The sequence below is a fragment of the Lampris incognitus genome, chromosome 4, assembly GCF_029633865.1.
Source record: "Lampris incognitus isolate fLamInc1 chromosome 4, fLamInc1.hap2, whole genome shotgun sequence".
Lineage (NCBI taxonomy): Eukaryota > Metazoa > Chordata > Actinopteri > Lampriformes > Lampridae > Lampris > Lampris incognitus.
In genome coordinates, this window is record NC_079214.1 from 30,982,280 (window position 1) to 31,002,455 (window position 20,176).

Here is a 20,176-nt window from a genome sequence, read left to right on the forward strand (position 1 = left end):
TGAATCTGCACAAGGATTATGAACTAAAACTGTGAAGACTTGAAAAAGATGGAGAGAGACGGGGGGGGGGGGGTGATGATAGAGAGCATGGAAACAAGTGGAGTGTGGAAGGTGGTTTGCGACTGCCACCCTCTACTTCCCCGTATCTCCATAAAGAGAGATTAAACGAATGGACAGACAGCACCCCCATCACTCCCTGAACACCCTCCATTTTTTACAGCTCAATCATACCACGATAGCCAGACACGCAGACCGCTTATCCCTCACGCTAAAATTGAAAGGGGTGTGAAAGGAAGAGAGAAAGAAAGAATGAAAGGAAGGAAAGAACAAGTAAAAAGAGATAGGGAAGTCAGAATATTGGGGGGGGGGTGCGAGGTGGCCCGAGAGCAATTTCCTTCTGGAATAAAGAAATGGGGGGGTTAAGAATAAAAAAAAAACCCTAATGGCACGGCCCCTGGTTCTACTAAAATGGACTGCGTTATAGGTTCTGGCTCTTGTTCATTCATTCATTGGTTTTTGTCGCTCTTTCGTCAAGTCAAGTACTTGCCTGTCTGTCCCCTTTGTATTACCGTGACCAGATAAGAGCTGGCTAGCATGACTGCCCTGTAGTCATTTAGTTATTAAGGGGAGAGAAAGAGAGAGCACAGGCGGGGAATTGGTGAAGGAATGAGAGAGAGAACTGCGGCGGAATGGAGTGAGCAAGAGAGGGGGGAAAGAGAGAAAGCAAGAGCGAGAGGTAGGGAAAGGGGTGCTGGATGAGCATTGAGGATGAAGGTGGGAGGAGATGGAGAGAGAGCAGAAAAAGAAAATGAATAAGACAAATTTTACAGACAGATAACCGGCCAGTTGAGTCCTTTTCTTTCCTTTGATTCCTTTCTAACCTCTTTCTGTTGAAGTATTTACTGTGCCCCCTACCCCTCCGTGTGCACGAGCGCGCGTGCACACACACACACACAAACACACACACACACACTAGCATGCACACACGCATGAACACATGACATGTAGCTCAATATGTAACTGGAAGCTTTTGGAAAATACTCAGCTATTAGAATAATATTTTCTCATCATTAATCCATGACATGGGAAGCCAGGGCTCTTTTGCAACTGCTGAATAATAACGCACATGAATAATATTAGCTCATATTTCCAAATAAGCCACATTTGTCTGAACATTATTAGGAAGTGTACTATATGTTTGTGTGTGGTGAGGATTACTTGTGGGTGTTTTGATTTTGCTGCCCACAGTTTGAAAGGTAGAACAGCATGGTGAATGATTTTGTGAATTCAAACATGTCTGTCTCTGTTGCTAAATCTTTCTTCCTCTCTTTTTTTCTCTGTTTGTGTGTGTCCTTCCTTCGAGGACAGTGAGAGACACACAACTGTGTCTGAAACCTCATTTTTCTCTCCTAATAACATAGCAAATGTTTGCATTTAGGCAATATCAGTATGGAAAAAAGGGCAAAGACAAACAGAAACATACACACAAACACACATGCAAGCTTCCATAAGCACACACACACACACACACACACACACACACACACACACACACACACACACACACACACACACACACACACACACACACACACACATAGCACATGTATTAGGACTCTAGAATAGAAGAAAACCAATCAGACAGAAAGTTTATAGACGCATATATGGAGAGGGAGAGAGAGAGAGAGAGAGTGATGTGTGTGTGTGTGTGTGTGTGTGTGTGAGCGTGAAGGTGCAAGTTGCGGTGTATCATCTAATGTTAAGCGAGATGTGAAGCGTAGTCTGTGTCAATTTCTAGAAGTAACACTAACACCGGCATGCACGTGCACACGCAAGCACACACACACACACACACACACACACACACACACAAACAGGCGTACCCTTTCCTTGTTATCCCATGCCTGTCTTGCAGGCAGCCCCTCTAACGCTGAGTGATGTTTAAATTAGTTTACAATTTAGCCTCCTCGCTATCTGCAGACTGCTCTTAACTCAGTGTGTGCATTGAGTGTGTTTGTGTGTATGTGTGTGTGCGTGTGTATATGTGTGTGAGCATAACAAATTGTTGCCAGTATGGTAGACATCTAATGACTTCAAATTAGCTGCCTGGCACTCCCCTTGACACTTTGTTACCACTGTTAGCAGCCTGTGTGTGTGTGTGTGTGTGCGTGTGCGTGTTTGTTACTGGCTGCGCTGCACATTCATATCATGAGGACTAAATCGCTTCTTTCTTTCTTTCTTGCTTTCACTTTTGCTGTCAGCATGATGTAATTGAGCATCTAAAATATGAAACCTACACAAAGTCACATGCAAACATAAACACATTACAGTCGCACACCTCCATGCCCATACATTTGAACATGGGTGGAAAAAAGCTACCAGGACTGTGTCTATTCTATTCTGTGTGTGTGTTTGCATTTACGAGATCAACATAAAGATCATGCAGGGCTCCTTCACTCTGAAAATCCTCCCCAAGCAGATAGTAGCTCACTTCAACACATGTGTGTGTGCGTGCAAGTATTAGATCAGTGTTCAGCACAGTAAACAGTAATAATTTCATAGGATTTTCATTACACACACACACACACACACACACACACACACACACACACACACACACACACACACACACACACACAGAGGAAAGGCGAGGAGTTCCAACTTTCCCTGTTTCTCTGTGAGCGCAGAGCTGCGTCTCTCATTCATCTAATCACGACATCTTCTCTCCTCCGCCTAGCAGTCCTTCTGCTTTTCTACCTCTACAAAGAGGGGCACACACACGCACGCACGCACACACTCACACAACCACAAACCTTGCTGCTGTCCCTGATTTTCTGCTATTTCCTTTCAGTCTGCGTATTCACAACAGTAAAAGGAACGACAAGGCCAAAGAAAATCAAAACACAGTGTACAGCAGGGCTACACATCACATGTTTACATACATAATGCTTGTGTTTTTTGTGGGTTTTATTTGGTGTGATTTTCCACTTGATCTTTAATGATTTGAGTGTGTTATATATGTCTGTATATATGAGAAAAGAAAGAGAATTAGGGGAGAGTTTTATGGGGGGGAATGGCAGAGAGATCACAGGAAAGGAGAGATGAAGATAGAGATACAGTAAAAAGGTAGCATGGCAAAAGTGCAGGAGGTTGACACAGGCAGAGAAGGAGAAGCCTATAAAGCTATCAATGATGAGTGAAAGAAAAAAAGGTAAAATCTGAGTGACTTAAAGAAAGACAATAAAGACAAGGACTGGCAGAGATTAGAGAGAGAGAGAGAGAGAGAGAGAGAGAGAGAGAGAGAGAGAGAGAGAGAGAGAGAGCAAGAGAGAGAGAGAGAGAGAGAGAGAGAGAGAGAGAGAGAGAGAGAGAGAGAAAGATTAGAAAACAGGGTATTGCTAGAGTAAAATCATGTGTTGTCTCTAAACGGTAAATACTCTGCGTCATACTTTGTACGTGGATCAATATATATGTCTATTTACTGCCGATATAGGAACACAGATCAATGAGCTAACAAAAAGCAATGCATCTCTCCTGTTTTCTCTCTCTTTCTCCCTCCAGCTCGCCTTCGGTTCTTTCCATATCTTCCTATATACCATATCATGATACACATTTGGAGACACTGCTATTGACTTTCTTGTGGGCATAGATTTAGATAGCATAGATAAGTGACAGTCATGCCAGGAAACAGTGTTTGCTAGAAATCATTGATCAGCAGTAGCTATTCTACTGTATTGTATTGTGTTCTACTATTCTCCTCTTTTCTGCTCTGCTCTGATCTACCTAGTATGTGTTCTATAGTATGTTTAATGTATATTCTAGTGGAAAATTGAACTAATCTGTGTGCTAGTCTCTGTTAATCTGACAAACTGCTCTCCCCTCTACTTTGCCTTCACAGCAGGCTCCCTCACAGAAACCCCCAAAACTAGATTAGTTCCCACCTAATCCCACTCCCCCCCTCTCTTTCGCTCTCGGTCTCACTTTGTCTTGTTTTCTGTTTTAAAATCCAAACTCTTTCTCTCTTATCTTACACCTTGCTTTTATTTTCTTCTCTTCTGACCGTCTTCTTATTTTCTGTCTTGTTTCCTGATTCCGTCACTTTTGTAGTGGAGCTTTTTTCCCTTTCTATTCTCTTGTTTTCACACCTGCCCCCTCTCCATGTCTTGGGGAAAGGAAAGAGAAAGTGGTTTCAGCAGATTAGACTTGATTCTACTCTTTAAGTAGCAAAACCTGTGGAGGGGGACACGGGATTTAGGCTTAAAAAGAGGCCATGTAATGCCATAATCATGCCAGAACCTTTTAACTGCAAATTTGTGGATTTTCACGTCTTTACATAAATTGGAGTTTCTCATTGAGAGCAGAATAAGGTTTCAGAACCGATGAGACAACAAAACCCAACGAAAACCCATTAAACGATTTAAGCAGTACATAGGCATTCATGTGTCAAAATACGTTTTTCTTTTTGTTCATCTTTGAATAGCTAACATTTTGGAGACGCAACTATGCATCTGAGGGCAATGATATGATAATGACGATGATCCTGCTCAAGATAAATGGTTCTTCAACACTCAGTTGGAGGAGGATGGTACCCAAAGCAATACAGATATGTGTTGTTATACCACCAGAAAGCCACATTAAAATCTTTTGGATACTTGGTTTTGTAAAAGGTATCAAAAATATCCATCCATCAACCAAGATGCATACAGATACAGAGAAAAATATCACTGCTGAGCTACTCTTTTTTTAAAATATATATTTTATCAAATTTTATGCAGTTTTGCTTCATTAATTTCCTTTAAAACTGGTTTATTTTAATGACTTTTCTTGCTGTTTAATTCAGTTTAAAAGATTGTCAGAAAACAGTATATCTACAGTATTCAATGTCCTTTAAAACAAGGACCTGCCGCAGCTTTCTTCAACAATTATAATTTTAATAAAATTTGATATTGTTCTGTGCCATGGTGAAGAATCATTTTTTAAAATTCTTTACACCCCTTATCCACTACAGTATTATCAAACATGGTTCTGCAACCATTTTATATGTATACTATTCAAATTATGATTTAAGTCTGCTGATTTTGCTGTTCTCTTCATTCAATTCTGTATGTCCCAGCCATACTATCTTATGCAGGCCTTGCTTTAGTTATGGACACCTCCCCTTTTTGTGTCTTCATCATGACGCGCTTGCATTGTGTCTATGCATGTGTAATTTAACTTAATTTATATAAATAGTTTCCCCCCCATGTTAATGTGTGTTTCTTTTTGTGTATATAAACATGTCAGGAAACAGGCAGGCAACATCACTACAGACCCATCCCCCCCCTCTGGTAGGCGCTACAAAGCACTGCGCGCCAAAACAGCCAGACATAAGAACAGTTTCTTTCCGCAGGCCATCACTCTGATGAACACTTAAAGCAGTCATACAGTGTCAGAAACAATCGTTATGCAATATACCTGTAACACCCAACATCCACTGTACGTGTGTGTGTGTGTGTGTGTGTGTGTGTGTGTGTGTGTGTGTGTGTGTTAGTGTGTGGGGGCCCTGTGATGGCCTGGTGGCCTGTCCAGGGTGTCTCCCTGCCAGCTGCCCAATGACTGCTGGAATAGGCTTCAGCATCCCTGCGACCCTGACAGCAGGATAAGCGGTTTGGATAATGGATGGCTGGATGGATATATTACTAAATATTAAAAAAAAAAAATCTGTACTTCAAACACATTTTTAACATATCATCATTGTCAAAACTAAATCTAAGCAGGCTGTTATATACTGTATATTGAACACATGCATATTCTGTCATGCCCACCTACCTCATGCATATAAAGTAAGCTGTTAACATATTTATTCCAGCATCTTTGCACTCTGCACCATTGCATGGTGGGGAAAGTGTGAGGGTTAAATGAACTTGAGCATGTATCAGGTACATTAAATAGGGGCTTACACACACACACACACACACACAAGTAGACACGCACGCACACGAAGCGCAGTAAGGTGAAGCTTGGACCGCTTGGTAGGAAGTGTTAGAACTTGCGTGTTTGGAAACGAGGCGAGGGACTCCAGTGACTGGATTTGGTCGGCTGGATGAGTCAAGAGGACAGATTGTCTGGGTTCAAGTATTTAGGTGAAAAGCCGAACTTACTTAGCACCATAGGTGCGTGTGTGTGTGTGTGTGTGTGTGTGTGTGTGTGTGTGTGTGTGTGTGTATGTATACACATCTGGAATGTTTTTGGCTAAGCTGATGTTGATCTCTAAATCAGTCTGATTCACTCAGAAATGTATGTTTTCCTTTTAACCTGTGTTAATGCAATCTACATTTTTGCTGTCTTGTGGAGTTGAATATGTGTGTGTGTGTGTGTGTGTGTGTGTTTTGGTGGGAGTAGATGTAAGAGAGACATAGAGTTAGAGCTAATATTTGTCACAGTCCAGCAGCTGCCCCTTACCTGGGATATGTTTAGCCCATCCGATGTTGACTACCAGCTCCCTGTCAGCCAGGTCACACAGCGTGGTCAGGGCCTTGATGTCACTGTCCGGTACCGTCGGGTCGGGCATGGCGTAAATCTTCTCTGGCTCAGCCACCAACAGGTGAGAGACGATCTTGTTATCTGCAAGGCAGCCAAAGGCAACTGACATGACCACCAGACAAGGAGAAAGACACAGAGACAGAGAGATCAGGAATTTTGGCAGCATTACAGGCGCTTACACACCAATGTGGCGCACAAACGTTAGTGCTAACAAACGCTGGTCAATCATACATATTTGTAATGTGTAAAGCTGTTTCATGATCAGATGTGCAGCCCAAGGCCAATGGGGCAAATACAAGATAAGGCAATGACAATAAGAAAGACTATAAGGGTCAAATGAATATTGTAATAAATTGCAAGAACACCTAAAATACACTTCGAGCAACGGATGGTACTTAATATTATGCAAAATGCAATATAATGAATGCTACAGGAAAATATCAAAATGAATGGACATAACCAACGAGTAAGTGTTTTCACTTTTTTCCTTGAGTTAAGATTTTCAAGACAAATGTTTTGCTGCCATGTACCGATGGTTATGCATGCACGTGAATGCTGTAGACCACAAAATATGATGCCTGACAAATTAAAACACAAGATCTTGTGGTATTTCTCAACAATAAACCCAAATTATTTAAATTTGATTCAAGCAACTTAAACAGAACAAAGTCTGAGGATATACTTTACAAGTTGTCAGGGCAACACAGTTTGGCAGGGCTTCTACCAGCAAACTCCAAAATGACAACTACACCTGCCCAGACGTTTCAAGGCCACAACATATTTCAAGATGAAATTAAAGTAGACATGGCAAGGGAACTTCTCACAAACTGTTACTCATCCATGTTGCCCAAAAAGTTGTTCTTTGTACCAATGCTTTAAGAAGCTTCCTTGCCAAAAAAAAAGGGAGGCATAATACTGAAAGCAAAACAGCTCAGCTGGAAATGGTGACACGTGGTGATGAGATCTCTATGGCCCATTAGTAACAGACTGATACCCTGCTTCCAAATTAATCTGCGGACTAATCAAGCACAGGAAAATAATAGAGGATGAGTGTGTGTGTGTGAGAGAGACAGAGTGAGAGCGAGAGTGAGAACGAGAGAGAGAGAGAGAGAGAGAGAGAGAGAGAGAGAGAGAGAGATAGGTCTTCAAACAGTGATATATGAAGAAAGAGAAAAACAATCCAATAGTCCTGAACAGATAAGCTCAGATAGAAAGCGAAACAGAGGGAGAAACAGAGGGAGAGGGGAGGAAAAAAGAAGAGAAGCAAAAAAAAAAAACCAAAAAAAACAACAATGCACAGAGAGAAAGAGACATAAAAAGAAAAAGACAGACAGTGGTATGACCAGATAGAAGTAGATAGATAAAGGTAGAGCGACATGAGTGTAGAGGCCTTGAGTTAGAGAGCGAGAGAGATAAACAGAGAAGAATAAAGAAAGGGGTTTTGTGCATTGATCCGGACCCTTACCAACAATTCTGTCTCGTGCGCCGCATGTGTGCGCGTGCGTGTACACACACACACACACACACACACACACATACACACACACACACACACACACACACACACACACAGCTCTAGCTTTAGGGTCGTTTGAGCCCAACTGATCCTGGTCACATGGCACTATCTGTGGGTAAATCTTATTTAATGTTTCCCTAATTAGAATCAATGGAAGCCCATTTCCAAACCCTGGGCTATTGTTCTGTTCTCACACAATCAATTGGGACACTGAAGCTGGGGATGGGGCTGTAGATAGATAGTGTGTGTGTGTGTGTGTGTGTGTTTGAGAAAAAGGAACAAGAGATATTGTGTGTGTTTACATATGTGTCTCAGTGTGAAGGTGTTTCTGTAGCTCTGTATTGACTGTGTGAGAGATAAAGAGTAAAAGAGAGAGCAGGAGATAATCCATACCAAACCTATGACTTGCTATTGCCCTCATAATTTAAATATAACCCTTTTAAAAATGTATTTCAAAATTGCAGGAGATTTTCTCAATATTTATTCAGACGTATTATTTCAAACGTATGATACTATAAACTCATTGACGATCTGGAAATAGATTCCAGATCAAAAGAGTATGAGACAAGAGAGGTCGCTATCAGTGTTTTTTATGACAGATCTCTCTAAGGCTCCATAATAACCTTTGCTGATATCATTTTCACTGATCTGAAATCAGCATTAATATTTCATTTTCTTTCTTTTTCAAGGGCCATTTACAGTGAGGAGTGCAAAAATACAATTTTCGGGAAAACTGTTAAAACTTCATTCTCACAGCATGGCAGGTGTTTAGTGGAAGTAAATTAAAATAAAAGTACAATATTGTAAATGGTCTACATCCTCTCTTTTACTCTGAGCTATTGGGGAAATAGCAAAACACACACACACACACACACATACACACACACTCCCATCATTTCGGTGATTAGTAGTGCAGCAGTCCCAGTAAGCTATCGTGCAGCCATTCAGCATATTGGTGTACAGAAGAATATGCTCTGGCATTAAGCAAAATGGGCTTTGGGGACCAAGCTGCTAAATACTAAGCAAATCAGTGTGTGTGTGTGTGTGTGTGTGTGTCCGTGTGTGTGTGTGTATGCATGTGTGTGTGTGTATGTGTGCATTTGAGCAGACGCTTAGCTAGAGAACTAACTCTAGTTTCATGTGGTTGCCAGATTGGATTTAATCCGGATTAGGGTGCCGGCTGTGCTCTCTCCCTTTCTGTGACCCCCCCCCCCCCCCAACAATCCGGACCTTAGCGTCTCTCTTTGCCCCAGTGTCTCTCTTCCTCTATGTGTTCGTCTATCCCGCTGCCCCCCTTCTCTCACCCGCTCACCGTTGTTAATTTGTTAATCGTCTGACTTTGTTTATGGCAATACTTCCTAAAAAAAAAAAAAAAATTGCAGCCAATCAAGCTGGATCTAAAGTGAACAACTTTATTGTGAAATATTACAGGTATAAAATGTTATTACCACAAACTGGTAGCAATAGAGATAGGGGGACAGAGACAGACTTGGTCTCTAACAGATGGACTTTGTGCTACCCTGGATATGTGCAAGTGAGTGTATGTCTCTGTGTGTAGATGTTTTGACCGTCCAAATGTCGCCAGAAGGATAGAAACATTTGGTAAAAAATATTGTCCTGCACTGGTTTATTGCAAACATCTGTAAGTAAACTCTATATATATATATATATATATATATATATATATATATATATATATGATAAAAGTGCTCAACAAATGAGGAGTGGAAGATTAAGATAGATGTCGCTATACATCTATATATATATTAAGATACATCTGTCTTAATATATATGTTTGTAAGTGTGTGTGTGTGTGTGATCTTACATGGCTTTTTCGGTGGCAGGGCCAGCTGTGGGTTCAGGTATGGACTGTTTTCAGCATCTATCCGACGTTTGTACTTCTGCCTCCCACCACGAACCCTGTCCAGCCGAACACCTGGTTGAGACACACGCACACATAAACATACAGAAAGGGGGGTGGAGGGGATTATTATACTTATCACTGTGTATTAAAAACAACCTGAGGAGAAAGACAGAGGAAAATAAACCTTGACTTTTGATGCTCGTTGATGGAACACATTACAATGCAACAGAGATTAAAAAAAACTTTGAAGCAACAGGGAAGAGCAGATAACGAGACCAGTGTGATGGGAGAGGAAGAGATAGAGGGAAGAGACGGGCAGGAGTTATACATGAAATCACTGGTAAATCACTGTGTATGTCTGGAGAAAAGATGGGTACAAAGACAGTAGAAAAAGAGAAGGAGGGTAGACGGGGTTACACATGACATTTGAGAATCAGAGGTCTAAAAGGTAATGAAGGAATTAACGTCTTAACGGTATGAATTAAAGGTTAAGATAGTCCACTGAATTTTGCTTTTCAATAGGTCACAAAAAAGGATGAACTTCAATTGTTTCCCGCATCTGGTTTGTTTTGCCGCCTATGTTCAGCTCTAAGTCTAAGTTCTGGGTTGCGTAGTAAGTCCTCTCTCTAGCTAGAGCCAATCCTAACCCCTCATAAACCTACAGGATCAACCAGCTCGCCCCACAATGGTACAGTATTGCAAAACATAGAATAGGAGCAGCATGTCTCAGTGTAAATGTCTCGCTGCGGGGACAGTTGTCTCTATGAGCGATACCGTATACTACAAGGAGTGTAAAATAACACGCTCCTGCACATTTACAGCTCAACAGCTGGCCAGTTTGTACACAGGCTACAACAACACTTCTCTGCCTGCTGCTCGCTGATGAGCCGCCACAGTGGTCGCCATCGCCTCTTCTCCACTGCCTCCTCTCTAAACTAAAGTTTAAGGGGTAAGCACTGTCTGCTACCATTTACCATGATTGTTACAGAGCACTGTAATGGTAAACATTACCAATGGAGGGGCTGAATTGAGTTAGAGTAAAAGGATATTCCCGGTCTGCTCTGTGAGGGCATGCATATGCAGCCATCTTTGGAAGGGGTTGGAAGACTGGCTGAGGATTGGAGACCGGTTCTCTATTTGTTTTGAATAAAATTAGATTAGATTATTTACAGTCATACACGGTGTACACTTAATGGCTAATGAGGGTGGCGCTGTGATCATTGTATTTTCATATGTATGTGTGTGTGTGTGTGTGGCCTGTGTGTGCATACACTTGTATTCGCTTGGCTTGCTAACCTCACACACCTCTCGTCTTCAACAGTGTAATTCATAGAGAGCCCCCCCCAACACACACTCACTCATTTTCTCTTTCTCCCTTTCTTTCTTTCTGTTCCGTTCTCCCTCTCTCTTTCTATCTCTCTGTGTCTTGTTAATTAATTGACACAAAGGAGTCCTAATTTAATTAGGCTCATCTCTCAGGGGATTGGATGTTACCGTGGTTACCACTTAAAGGTGGATAAGGGGAAGAAAGGTGTCATGTACACCAGGGAAAAAGAGGAGAGGAGAAGGGGGGAGTGGAGAGGAGAGGAGGGAGAAATCTGCAAACACTTAAATAAAATCAAAACTGGCACTCATGTGAACATATATGGTTTTGTATGCAATAGGTAGTGAGACATTGTTACATGTTTTCTCTTTTTTTACTTTTTTGTTCTTCCCAGCTACAAACTCGATAACAACTAAAGATACAAAATCCCTCTTTCAACATAACCAGATAAATGGGACCATCAGTTGAAAATACTTTGGCTGATAAGAACACAAAGCCATCTTCCTCAACCCCTCTTTGTTTTGAATGTGCCTCCCCTCCTCACTCCCTCCATCTCCCAGTTTCACATCTCCCACCCAATTCTTGCCCCCTTAACTCTTTGTCTTGTGTTTGCTCTCCCTCACTCCACATTCTATCTACTGTTTCACTTTTCTTCCCGTTTCTCTCTCTTTTCTCTCTCCTATTCCATAACTCTATTCTTTATCTCCTCCCCTTTCGCTGTGTCTTCCTGTATTGCCAGCACGTCCATAGATGACCATAAATGGGTTATAAGTCTTGTTTTGAATTTCACAGCAATGGAGGAATTCTCCACTGGCATCTGGCGGGTTTACGGGGCGAGAAGGGAGAGAGGTGGTGGTGGTGGTGATGGGGGGTGTAGAGGAAGGAGAGAGGGAAGGGAAAATGAAGGCAGGTATAGCGAGCGAGAGATTGAGTGAGGAGCAGGGAAAGAGGACAGACACAGGGCGAAAGGAGAAAGGAAAAAAGAAGCAAAAGGAAAGGAAATGGGAGAGCGAAGATGAAGGGATGCTGCATGGTTGTAGAAGTCCAAACGTAACTGTATTCATGCAAACACTGTGCTTATACACATTGTGCAGAAGTAACCTTGCACTTGTACGTTCTTGTTTTCATCTTCTCTCACCCTAAATCCCCCCCCCCCACACACACAGTGAGTCATTCTTCTTCTGTTGCCTCGACAACTTTCTGGGCTCTGTCACGACGTTTGAAGAAAGATGGAGTGATAGAGCGATTGAAAGATGGGTGAAGAGCGAATGCGAGAGAGTTACTGTCAAATGTTTTTATCTCTCCATTCACACACCTTGGCAGTTATCTGCTCCTGCCTTCCATCACCAGTCCCTTTCTATGAGCAGAGTGTGTGGTTTTTGCTGGCGCTTTTTGGTACCAATGGTGCGTTGTTCTTGTTCTTTCTTCGCTTCTTTCCCTCCACTCCTCTTTTTCTCACTACGTTTCTTTTGCTCAACCTCTCTCCCCCCCTCACACCTCCCTATTCTTGCTCTGATGCTCCTTGTCACCCAGCCCCCACCCACCATTGTATTAGAGGTCCACTGTGGTGTTTTAGATAGGCAGTGCACTTGGAGGCCCTGAAGGAGCCGGAGTAGGGCTGGGGAGGACAGGACCCAAAGACAGGACACTGCTGGGTCAATTTTAATCACTTCAGTTATCGACATGCCCCCCCGATGCAAACTATTGCACACAAATTCATGCATGTGAACACAAACGTCAAGGCATACAGCGAAGCACATAGGCGAGAAATGTAGACACACACAGACACAAACATGTGCACGTTAACAACCACATGAATTCGCAAACACACACAAACAGTGGCATGCTACGAGAAAGCGAGAAAGTGGGACCCTTAATCCGAAGCTCTGTTGTGTTTTTCCCCTCAAGAGGCAATCTTCATGGAAATAAAACCACGGGACACCAGCAGACCCCCAACCACAACAACCACACACACAAACACGCAAATATGCAACCACTCACACAAGCACAAACCACACACACACACACACACACACACACACACACACACACACACAAGTACATGTGCATATACACACAGCCAGACATACACAAGAACACAGACACAGACTCTCTATTAAGATGTCACAGTTGGAGTGTGTGTAAAATAGGGAGGAAATATAGACACAGAAAAGGAGAAAATGGGGAGAGGCGGAGAGAGAGAAAGTCAACCAGTAAAGATTAACGTCTTGGTTAAACTACCAGAACTCATCCAAAACATGTACACTTACCCCCACCCACCCATGCATGCACCCACACACGCACGCACCCACCCACACCCACACACAAAGACACCTACCAGTATGCACACAGTAAACAGGTACAAGAGACTCTCGCAATAAAGTCAGAATTTGGTTGAAAATTATGATGATTTCCTAATTCTTTTTTTGGGGGGTTTTTCCCCCCCCAATTGTATCCGGCCAATTACCCCACTCTTCTGAGCCATCCCAGTCACTGCTCCACCCCCTCTGCCAATCCGGGGAGAGCTGCAGACTACCACATGTCTCCTCTGATACATGTGGAGTCGCCTGTCACTTCTTTTCACCTGACAGTGAGGAGTTTTGCCAGGGGACATAGTGTGTGGGACGATCACGCTATTCCCCCCAGTTCCCCCTCCCCCCCAAACAGGCACCTCAACCGACCAGAGGAGGCGCTACTGCAGTGACCAGGACACATACTCACATCCGGCTTCCCACCCACAGACACGGCCAAGTGTGTCTGTAGGGACGCCCGACCAAGCCAGAGGTAACACGGGGATTCAAACCGGCGAACCCCATGTTGGTAGGCAACTGAATAGACCACTACACTACCTGGACGTCCATGATTTCCTAATTCTTTATGAATTAATCAGATTAACTGTACATTGATTCAAATCGGGGAGCAGGTGAGAAAGTTATAAGGTCAGGTTGCCGCAGAGCAATCCAAAGGTATTATGATTCACTCAAATCACAATACTACTAGTTAATGAAATGCAACTAGTGTGGCTGTATTTCACTGTATTTCTCCCTGTCAAATAAAACCACTAATAACCACTGTGAAGTTGTGTCTGTCTATTCAACAGACTCTCATATGAGTCAACTCTTTATTTCCATGCTCATAAGTAGCAGTGATCACCTCAAAACTGAGGAATCGTGATGTACTTTTTTCAACAGATTAGCTATGAGCTAGTCGTGTGTTTGTGAAGAATTAAAATTATTGTACAAATTCAGGGTGGATGAGTTTAGGCGGGTATACCAGTATGATTTGGGCTGCCTAGACAGGTCAGCAGTCCACGACACACAAAGACACACAAACCCTTCATTCACACTTATGGGCAATTTAGAGTCTCCAGCTACTTTTCATGCATGTTTTTGGACTGAGGCAAATGTCAGGGATGAGGCTCCCTGGAAAATCTTAGTGTAAACTGACAGTGCTTTCAAGCATAATCTGATTTTACCAATAAAATATGGCATTGTGGGCGTCCGGGTGGTGTGGCGGTCTATTCATTGGCCTACCAACACAGGGATCGCCGGATCGAATCCCCGTGTTACCTCCGGCTTGGTCGGGCATCTCTACAGACGCAATTGGCCGAGTCTGTGGGTGGGAAGCCGGATTTGGGTATATGTCCTGGTTGCTGCACTAGCGCCTCCTCTGGTCGGCCAGGACGCCTGTTCAGGGGGGAGGGGGACCTGGGGGAATAGCGTGATCCTCCCACACGCTACGTCCCCCTGGTGAAACGCCTTAGTGTCAGGTGAAAAGAAGCGGCTGGTGACTCCACATGTATGGGAGGAGACATGTGGTAGTCTGCAGCCCTCCCTGGATGGGCAGAGGGGGTGGAGCAGCGAACAGGACAGCTTGGAAGAGTGAGGTAATTGGCCAGATACAATTGGGGAGAAAAAAGGGGGGGGTATGATATTGTGTATCATGAGAGCTATAACATATACAAGGCTACTGTCCTGTGACTGATAAAGGTACTTCAGTATCTCTGAGAATTTAATCTATTACACTCTGATTTAACAGGTATACACTGTAAAATCTATACACAATAGAAAATATGTTCGACAAAAAAAAAAGATAAACAGAATAGAAGATGAAAAATGGATTACAAGAGATATTTGTGTATTTGCTCCTGCACAATATTGCCATGCAGTTGGGGATGCTATCATAAGGTTTGAACGTGTGTGTTTGTGTATGTGCTGTATTTGCTTTGTCGAGTAGCCATGGTGTGTCTGTCTGCATCTTTCCATCTGTCTTCCTGCTTGCCTGTCTGTTTTTTCCTTCTTTATTTGTGTGGGTCAAGGAGAGAATAAGAGAGAGGGGAAAAAAGGGAGAGAGATGGATAGAGAAAGAGGGAAAGAGAGATTTGCTCATAGACGGAGATTTAAATCCTGGGGAAAATGTGCTGACCGTGTTCAGTACGACGCAGCAGAGGGATTTAAAACGGACAGAGGCAGGCAGAGTGAGAGAGAGGGGAGAAAGGCAGAGATTTCAGCATGGGTGTGTTTGTTAACTGCCTTTCATAGTAAGCTTGTATATGCGTGTTTCTTGTCTGTGTATTCTGTGTGAGTCCAACCGTGTGGATGCATTTTTAGTGTGCATGGCCTTCTGGGAACCCTGTACCCTGGTAGTGTGAAGTGCCATGCTCTACCTATTGAATTAGACACAACAGTGTGTGTGGGTGAGTGTGTGTGTGTGTATCTGTGCATGTGTATTTGTAAGTGCACATGTATGCTTGTGAGCTAGACAGAAAGGTGTGTGTGTGTGTGTGTGTATCTGTGTGTGTGCTTGTGTGTAAGAGAGGGAGTGAGCGCACATGTGGCTTTCAGAGACAGACAGACAGAAGGGCTGACAGGCACAGGTACAGTGGGGGGCCAGTGTCATCAAGCGGTCAAAACACTCTTAACTCCAGAGGGTATGCGCACACACACACACACACACCCCTTTCTACCTCTCTAACTTCGGCAATACCAGACCAAGCAGCTTGCACAGCCTCATTTACATTTACCCATTTAGCAGATGCTTCTATCCAAGACAACGTACAAGACAGCAAGTTAACTGCCCCTACCAGGCTCAGTGAACGGGACACAGAGACAAACATAATCCAATGAGAAAGAGGAGAGGAAGAACAAGTGAGAGGGGAGAGGACTGGGACGAGGAGAGAGGAGGACAAACATACCCAGAGGGACAAAGCCGAAAGGTGGGAAAGAGGGAGCGGAAAAGCCAACAAGAAAAGCGATAGGAAGAGAATGGAGGAGAGTGAAATAATGGAAAAGAGAGAAATTGATAGAGAGGAGGAAGATAAAGAATACCTCTCTCTTTCCTCCTTTCTCTCTCTCAAACATACTCTCTCTCGACATACCAGATCCCATGTTCTACCTCTCTGTGACACAGTCTTCAACACTTCAACATGCAATTTACCTCTCTCTCTTCTCTCTCTCTCTCCCTCTCTCTCTCTATCACTCTCTTGGGGAGTGTCCTGACATGATTTAGATTCTGTGAATCTTGTGTTACTGACCATGCTGGTCTTTGTGTTGTACTTTTTTGTGATTTTTATTAAAGTATTGTTGAAAGTCAAAAGTCTCTCTCTCTCTCTCTCTCTCTCTCTCTCTCTCTCTCTCTCTCTCTCTCTCTCTCTCACACACACACACACACACACACACACACACACACACACACACAATCTGGTTCCCAACACACTCTAATGCACTCATTCATTCTTTCTTGTATTTTCTCACACACAAACATGTAAACACACTCTCTCTCTCTCTCTCTCTCTCTCTCTCACACACACACACACACACAATCTGGTTCCCAACACAATCTCATGCACTCATTCATACTTTCTTGTATTTTCTCACACACAAACAGGTAAACTCTCTCTCTCTCTCTCCTCTCTCTCTCTCTCTCTCTCTCTCTCTCTCTCTCTCTCTCTCTCTCTCTCTCTCTCTCTCTCTCTCTCTCTCTCTCTCTCTCTCTCACACACACACACACACAATCTGGTTCCCAACACAATCTCATGCACTCATTCATACTTTCTTGTATTTTCTCACACACAAACAGGTAAACTCTCTCTCACACACACACGTTCTATCTCTCCCTCCTCACCGACTACACACGCAGCGCTGTGCTACACTCACTCCATAAAGAGCCGTCTCTAACTACCTCATCTATTTTCCACCAAATTAACTCTCTCTCAGCACTGATTAATGATCAAATCTAAATGAATCAAATTAAAAATTGAAAATTATATTTCCAAAGCCCACGAAAAGTGAGGGGGGGAGGGTTGTAAAGAGAAAGAGACTGCTTTAGCCCCCTTAACAAATGAGCCTTCAAATCATAAAGAATGAGCAAGAGAGCAGAGGACAAGAGAGGGGTGTGCGTTGGGGGGGCTGGATAGGAGGAGAAGAGAGGTGAGGGGGGGTAAGTAAGGTAAATGGCAGAGGGGGAGGAATACAAAGAAAAGATGAAAAGAAAGAGCAGAGAATAGAGGAGAATAGAACAGGAAAAAGACGGGGGGAATATAAATGGAAGATAGATGAAAATGGGCAAAAAGGACATTAAACAAAAAAAAGAAAAGGGGGGGGATAAAATTAAGAGAGGAGAATAGAAGGGCAAGCCGGTGGGACCCCAAGTGAGAGAAAAGAGGTGTGGGGAGGGGAAAAAAGAAGAGCACTGGACAGGGAGAGGAGACAGGGTAGCTGAGAGTAGGGGAAGTTTAAACTGGTTGTTAGGTCAGCATACAGTGGAAGGAAAGAAGGAAGAAAATGAAGGATACTGCTGCTGGAAGTAACAATGATACAAACAAATGAGACGAGAATTGTGGGGAGGAGAAAAAAAAAGCCACTGAGGGATTCCCCTTGCCTGTCTTTAATGCTTTTAATTACAGTGTCAACAACAGAACAGCCACACTATGGGTTAATGTCCCTCTAACCCCCTCTATGCATGCACGCACACACACACACACACGCACACGCACACACACACACAAACACACACACACAGTGGCAGTGATGAAGATGAGTCATCTTTAATGTGGGAATATCAGTGTTTGTTGATCGTCCAATCTGCACTGATCTCATCACCATAGATTTTACACTGAACAGACATTCGTCTGTGTCAGCATGTGTGTTTGTGTGTGTGCGTGCATGTGTGTGTGTGTGTGTGTTCATGTGTATGTGAACAGTTGAAGGATTGCGAGTGAAATGCCATTGACACCTGAGTGCTTTTGAAGAGAGGAGGAGGTGGAGGAGGAGGGCAAACAACAAAAGGAAAATAGGGTGGAGGAAAAGGGAGAGAGAAGGAGACAGACAGAGAGAAGGTAGAGAGAGATCAAATGGATTGATTTCAGATGACCAACAGAGAGGAGGGAGGGAGAGAGAGAGAGCGAGAGAGAGAGAGCAGGAAGTGAGACAGAGCAAAAAGAGCGTGATAGAGGGAGAGGGGGATAGAGAGATGAGACGGGAAGATAGACAAAACAGATTGATTTCAGGTGAAACAGCAGAGAAAGAGAGAGAGAGAGAGAGAAAGAGAGAGGGGGAAACTTGTAATGTGCTCTACTAGGGAGGAATAGTGGATAATGTGATGGTAAGGAGTGTGGGACAGAAGGACAGGGAGAGATAGGTGGTGGAAGATATAGATGGATTGTAATGCAGGTTGAAATAGGGTTAAGGTGCGGACAGGCCTTTTCTCCTCTTTCCCACATCAGACATTACCCGAGTGTGTGTGTGTGTGTGTGTGTGTGTGTGTGTGTGTGTGTTCATGTGTGTATTTCAACCCTATTGTTGATGTAATAACATCAGACCTTTTCCTATGTGGGCTCCAGAACAGATGGGTCAGTAGATAGGCTTAGACAATACAACCATTTAAATTGACTCTGTGAGCGTGTGTGTGTGTGTGTGTGAGAGAGAGAGAGAGAGAGAGAGAGAGAGAGAGAGAGAGAGAGAGAGAGAGAGAGAGAGAGAGAGAGAGAGAGAGAGAGAGAGAGAGAGAGAGAGAGAGAGAGAGAGAGAGAGAATAGAAAGGCCGTTTTATTCTATTTATTTTCACCGTCAATTCACTGTTACAGTGAAGTGAAACTCATAAAGGGAAACATGAACACGTGACAGAATCATGCATACACACACCTAGTATATGAAAAGTTATTTGAGGGTATAGGGACTGACATATGATTCTCCTATTTCTTTTTGAAGTAGCCTATATCTTTCCAAGTCAACTACAAGGGCAGCCTCACCAGAAGAGGGAGAGATAAAAAGGTGGAGGCGGACATAAAACAAGAGAAAAGAATCTGAGAAGGACAGACAAAGAGAGAAATAGAGAACAAGACAAAGAATGGCAATGTGAGTTAAATGAGGGGGGGGGGGGTTAAGATGAAGGTGTGTGTGTGTTGTTGTGACCAGAACAGATCAGAACAGCATTGCCCAGGGCGGCAGGCAGGTGGCTGTCACTGTGAGTATGTGTGTGTCTGTGTGTGTGTGTGTTGGCTACCATCTGTGTCACTTCAAAACAATGTGGCTATCTTCCTCAGTATGGCTGCTTATCCTTTAAAACTATGAAATTAAAAAGAGACTGGCTATATTCCCCCCCGGTATGTATGCACAGATTTGGGAGGTTTTTATAACCTTTCATCAGCAGTTTGACCCACTGTGTGTGTGCTGGACCCTCTGCTAAACATGGACCGTCAGCTATAGTAGAAAAACTGGTCACATTTGGGATGGAGTGCCTGCATTTGTTGAACACTCGCACGTTGCTATTCCCAAATGGGCAGGTTGCACCACTTAGCAAGTGAAACAGCCTTCTTTCTGTCCGTGTGTTGCTCTTCACTTTTACCATTCGTTTCCTTGATGTCTCATTCCTACTCTCTTCTCACCAGACTTCCCTCCATCCTTCCCACAATCCCTCTCTTTCATCCTTCTATCTTGCCATCTTGTGCGCG

General features: G+C 43.3%; 1 protein-coding gene across 4 annotated transcripts in view; it reads right to left on the bottom strand.

The window, feature by feature from the left end:
- The window catches only part of esrrga (estrogen-related receptor gamma a), a 105,138-nt gene that overhangs the window by 37,942 nt on the left and 47,020 nt on the right, over positions 1–20,176 (bottom strand). For 3 of the 4 annotated variants that reach the window (XM_056278497.1, XM_056278496.1, XM_056278495.1), the window contains 2 exons: positions 9,864–9,974; positions 6,442–6,603 (listed from right to left, as the gene is read on the bottom strand). In XM_056278497.1, coding sequence (XP_056134472.1) covers positions 6,442–6,603; positions 9,864–9,974 — 273 coding nt within the window. Of the gene's footprint in view, positions 1–6,441; positions 6,625–9,863; positions 9,975–20,176 lie in introns of all 4 variants that reach the window. The other variant, XM_056278494.1, reaches the window with a different exon arrangement.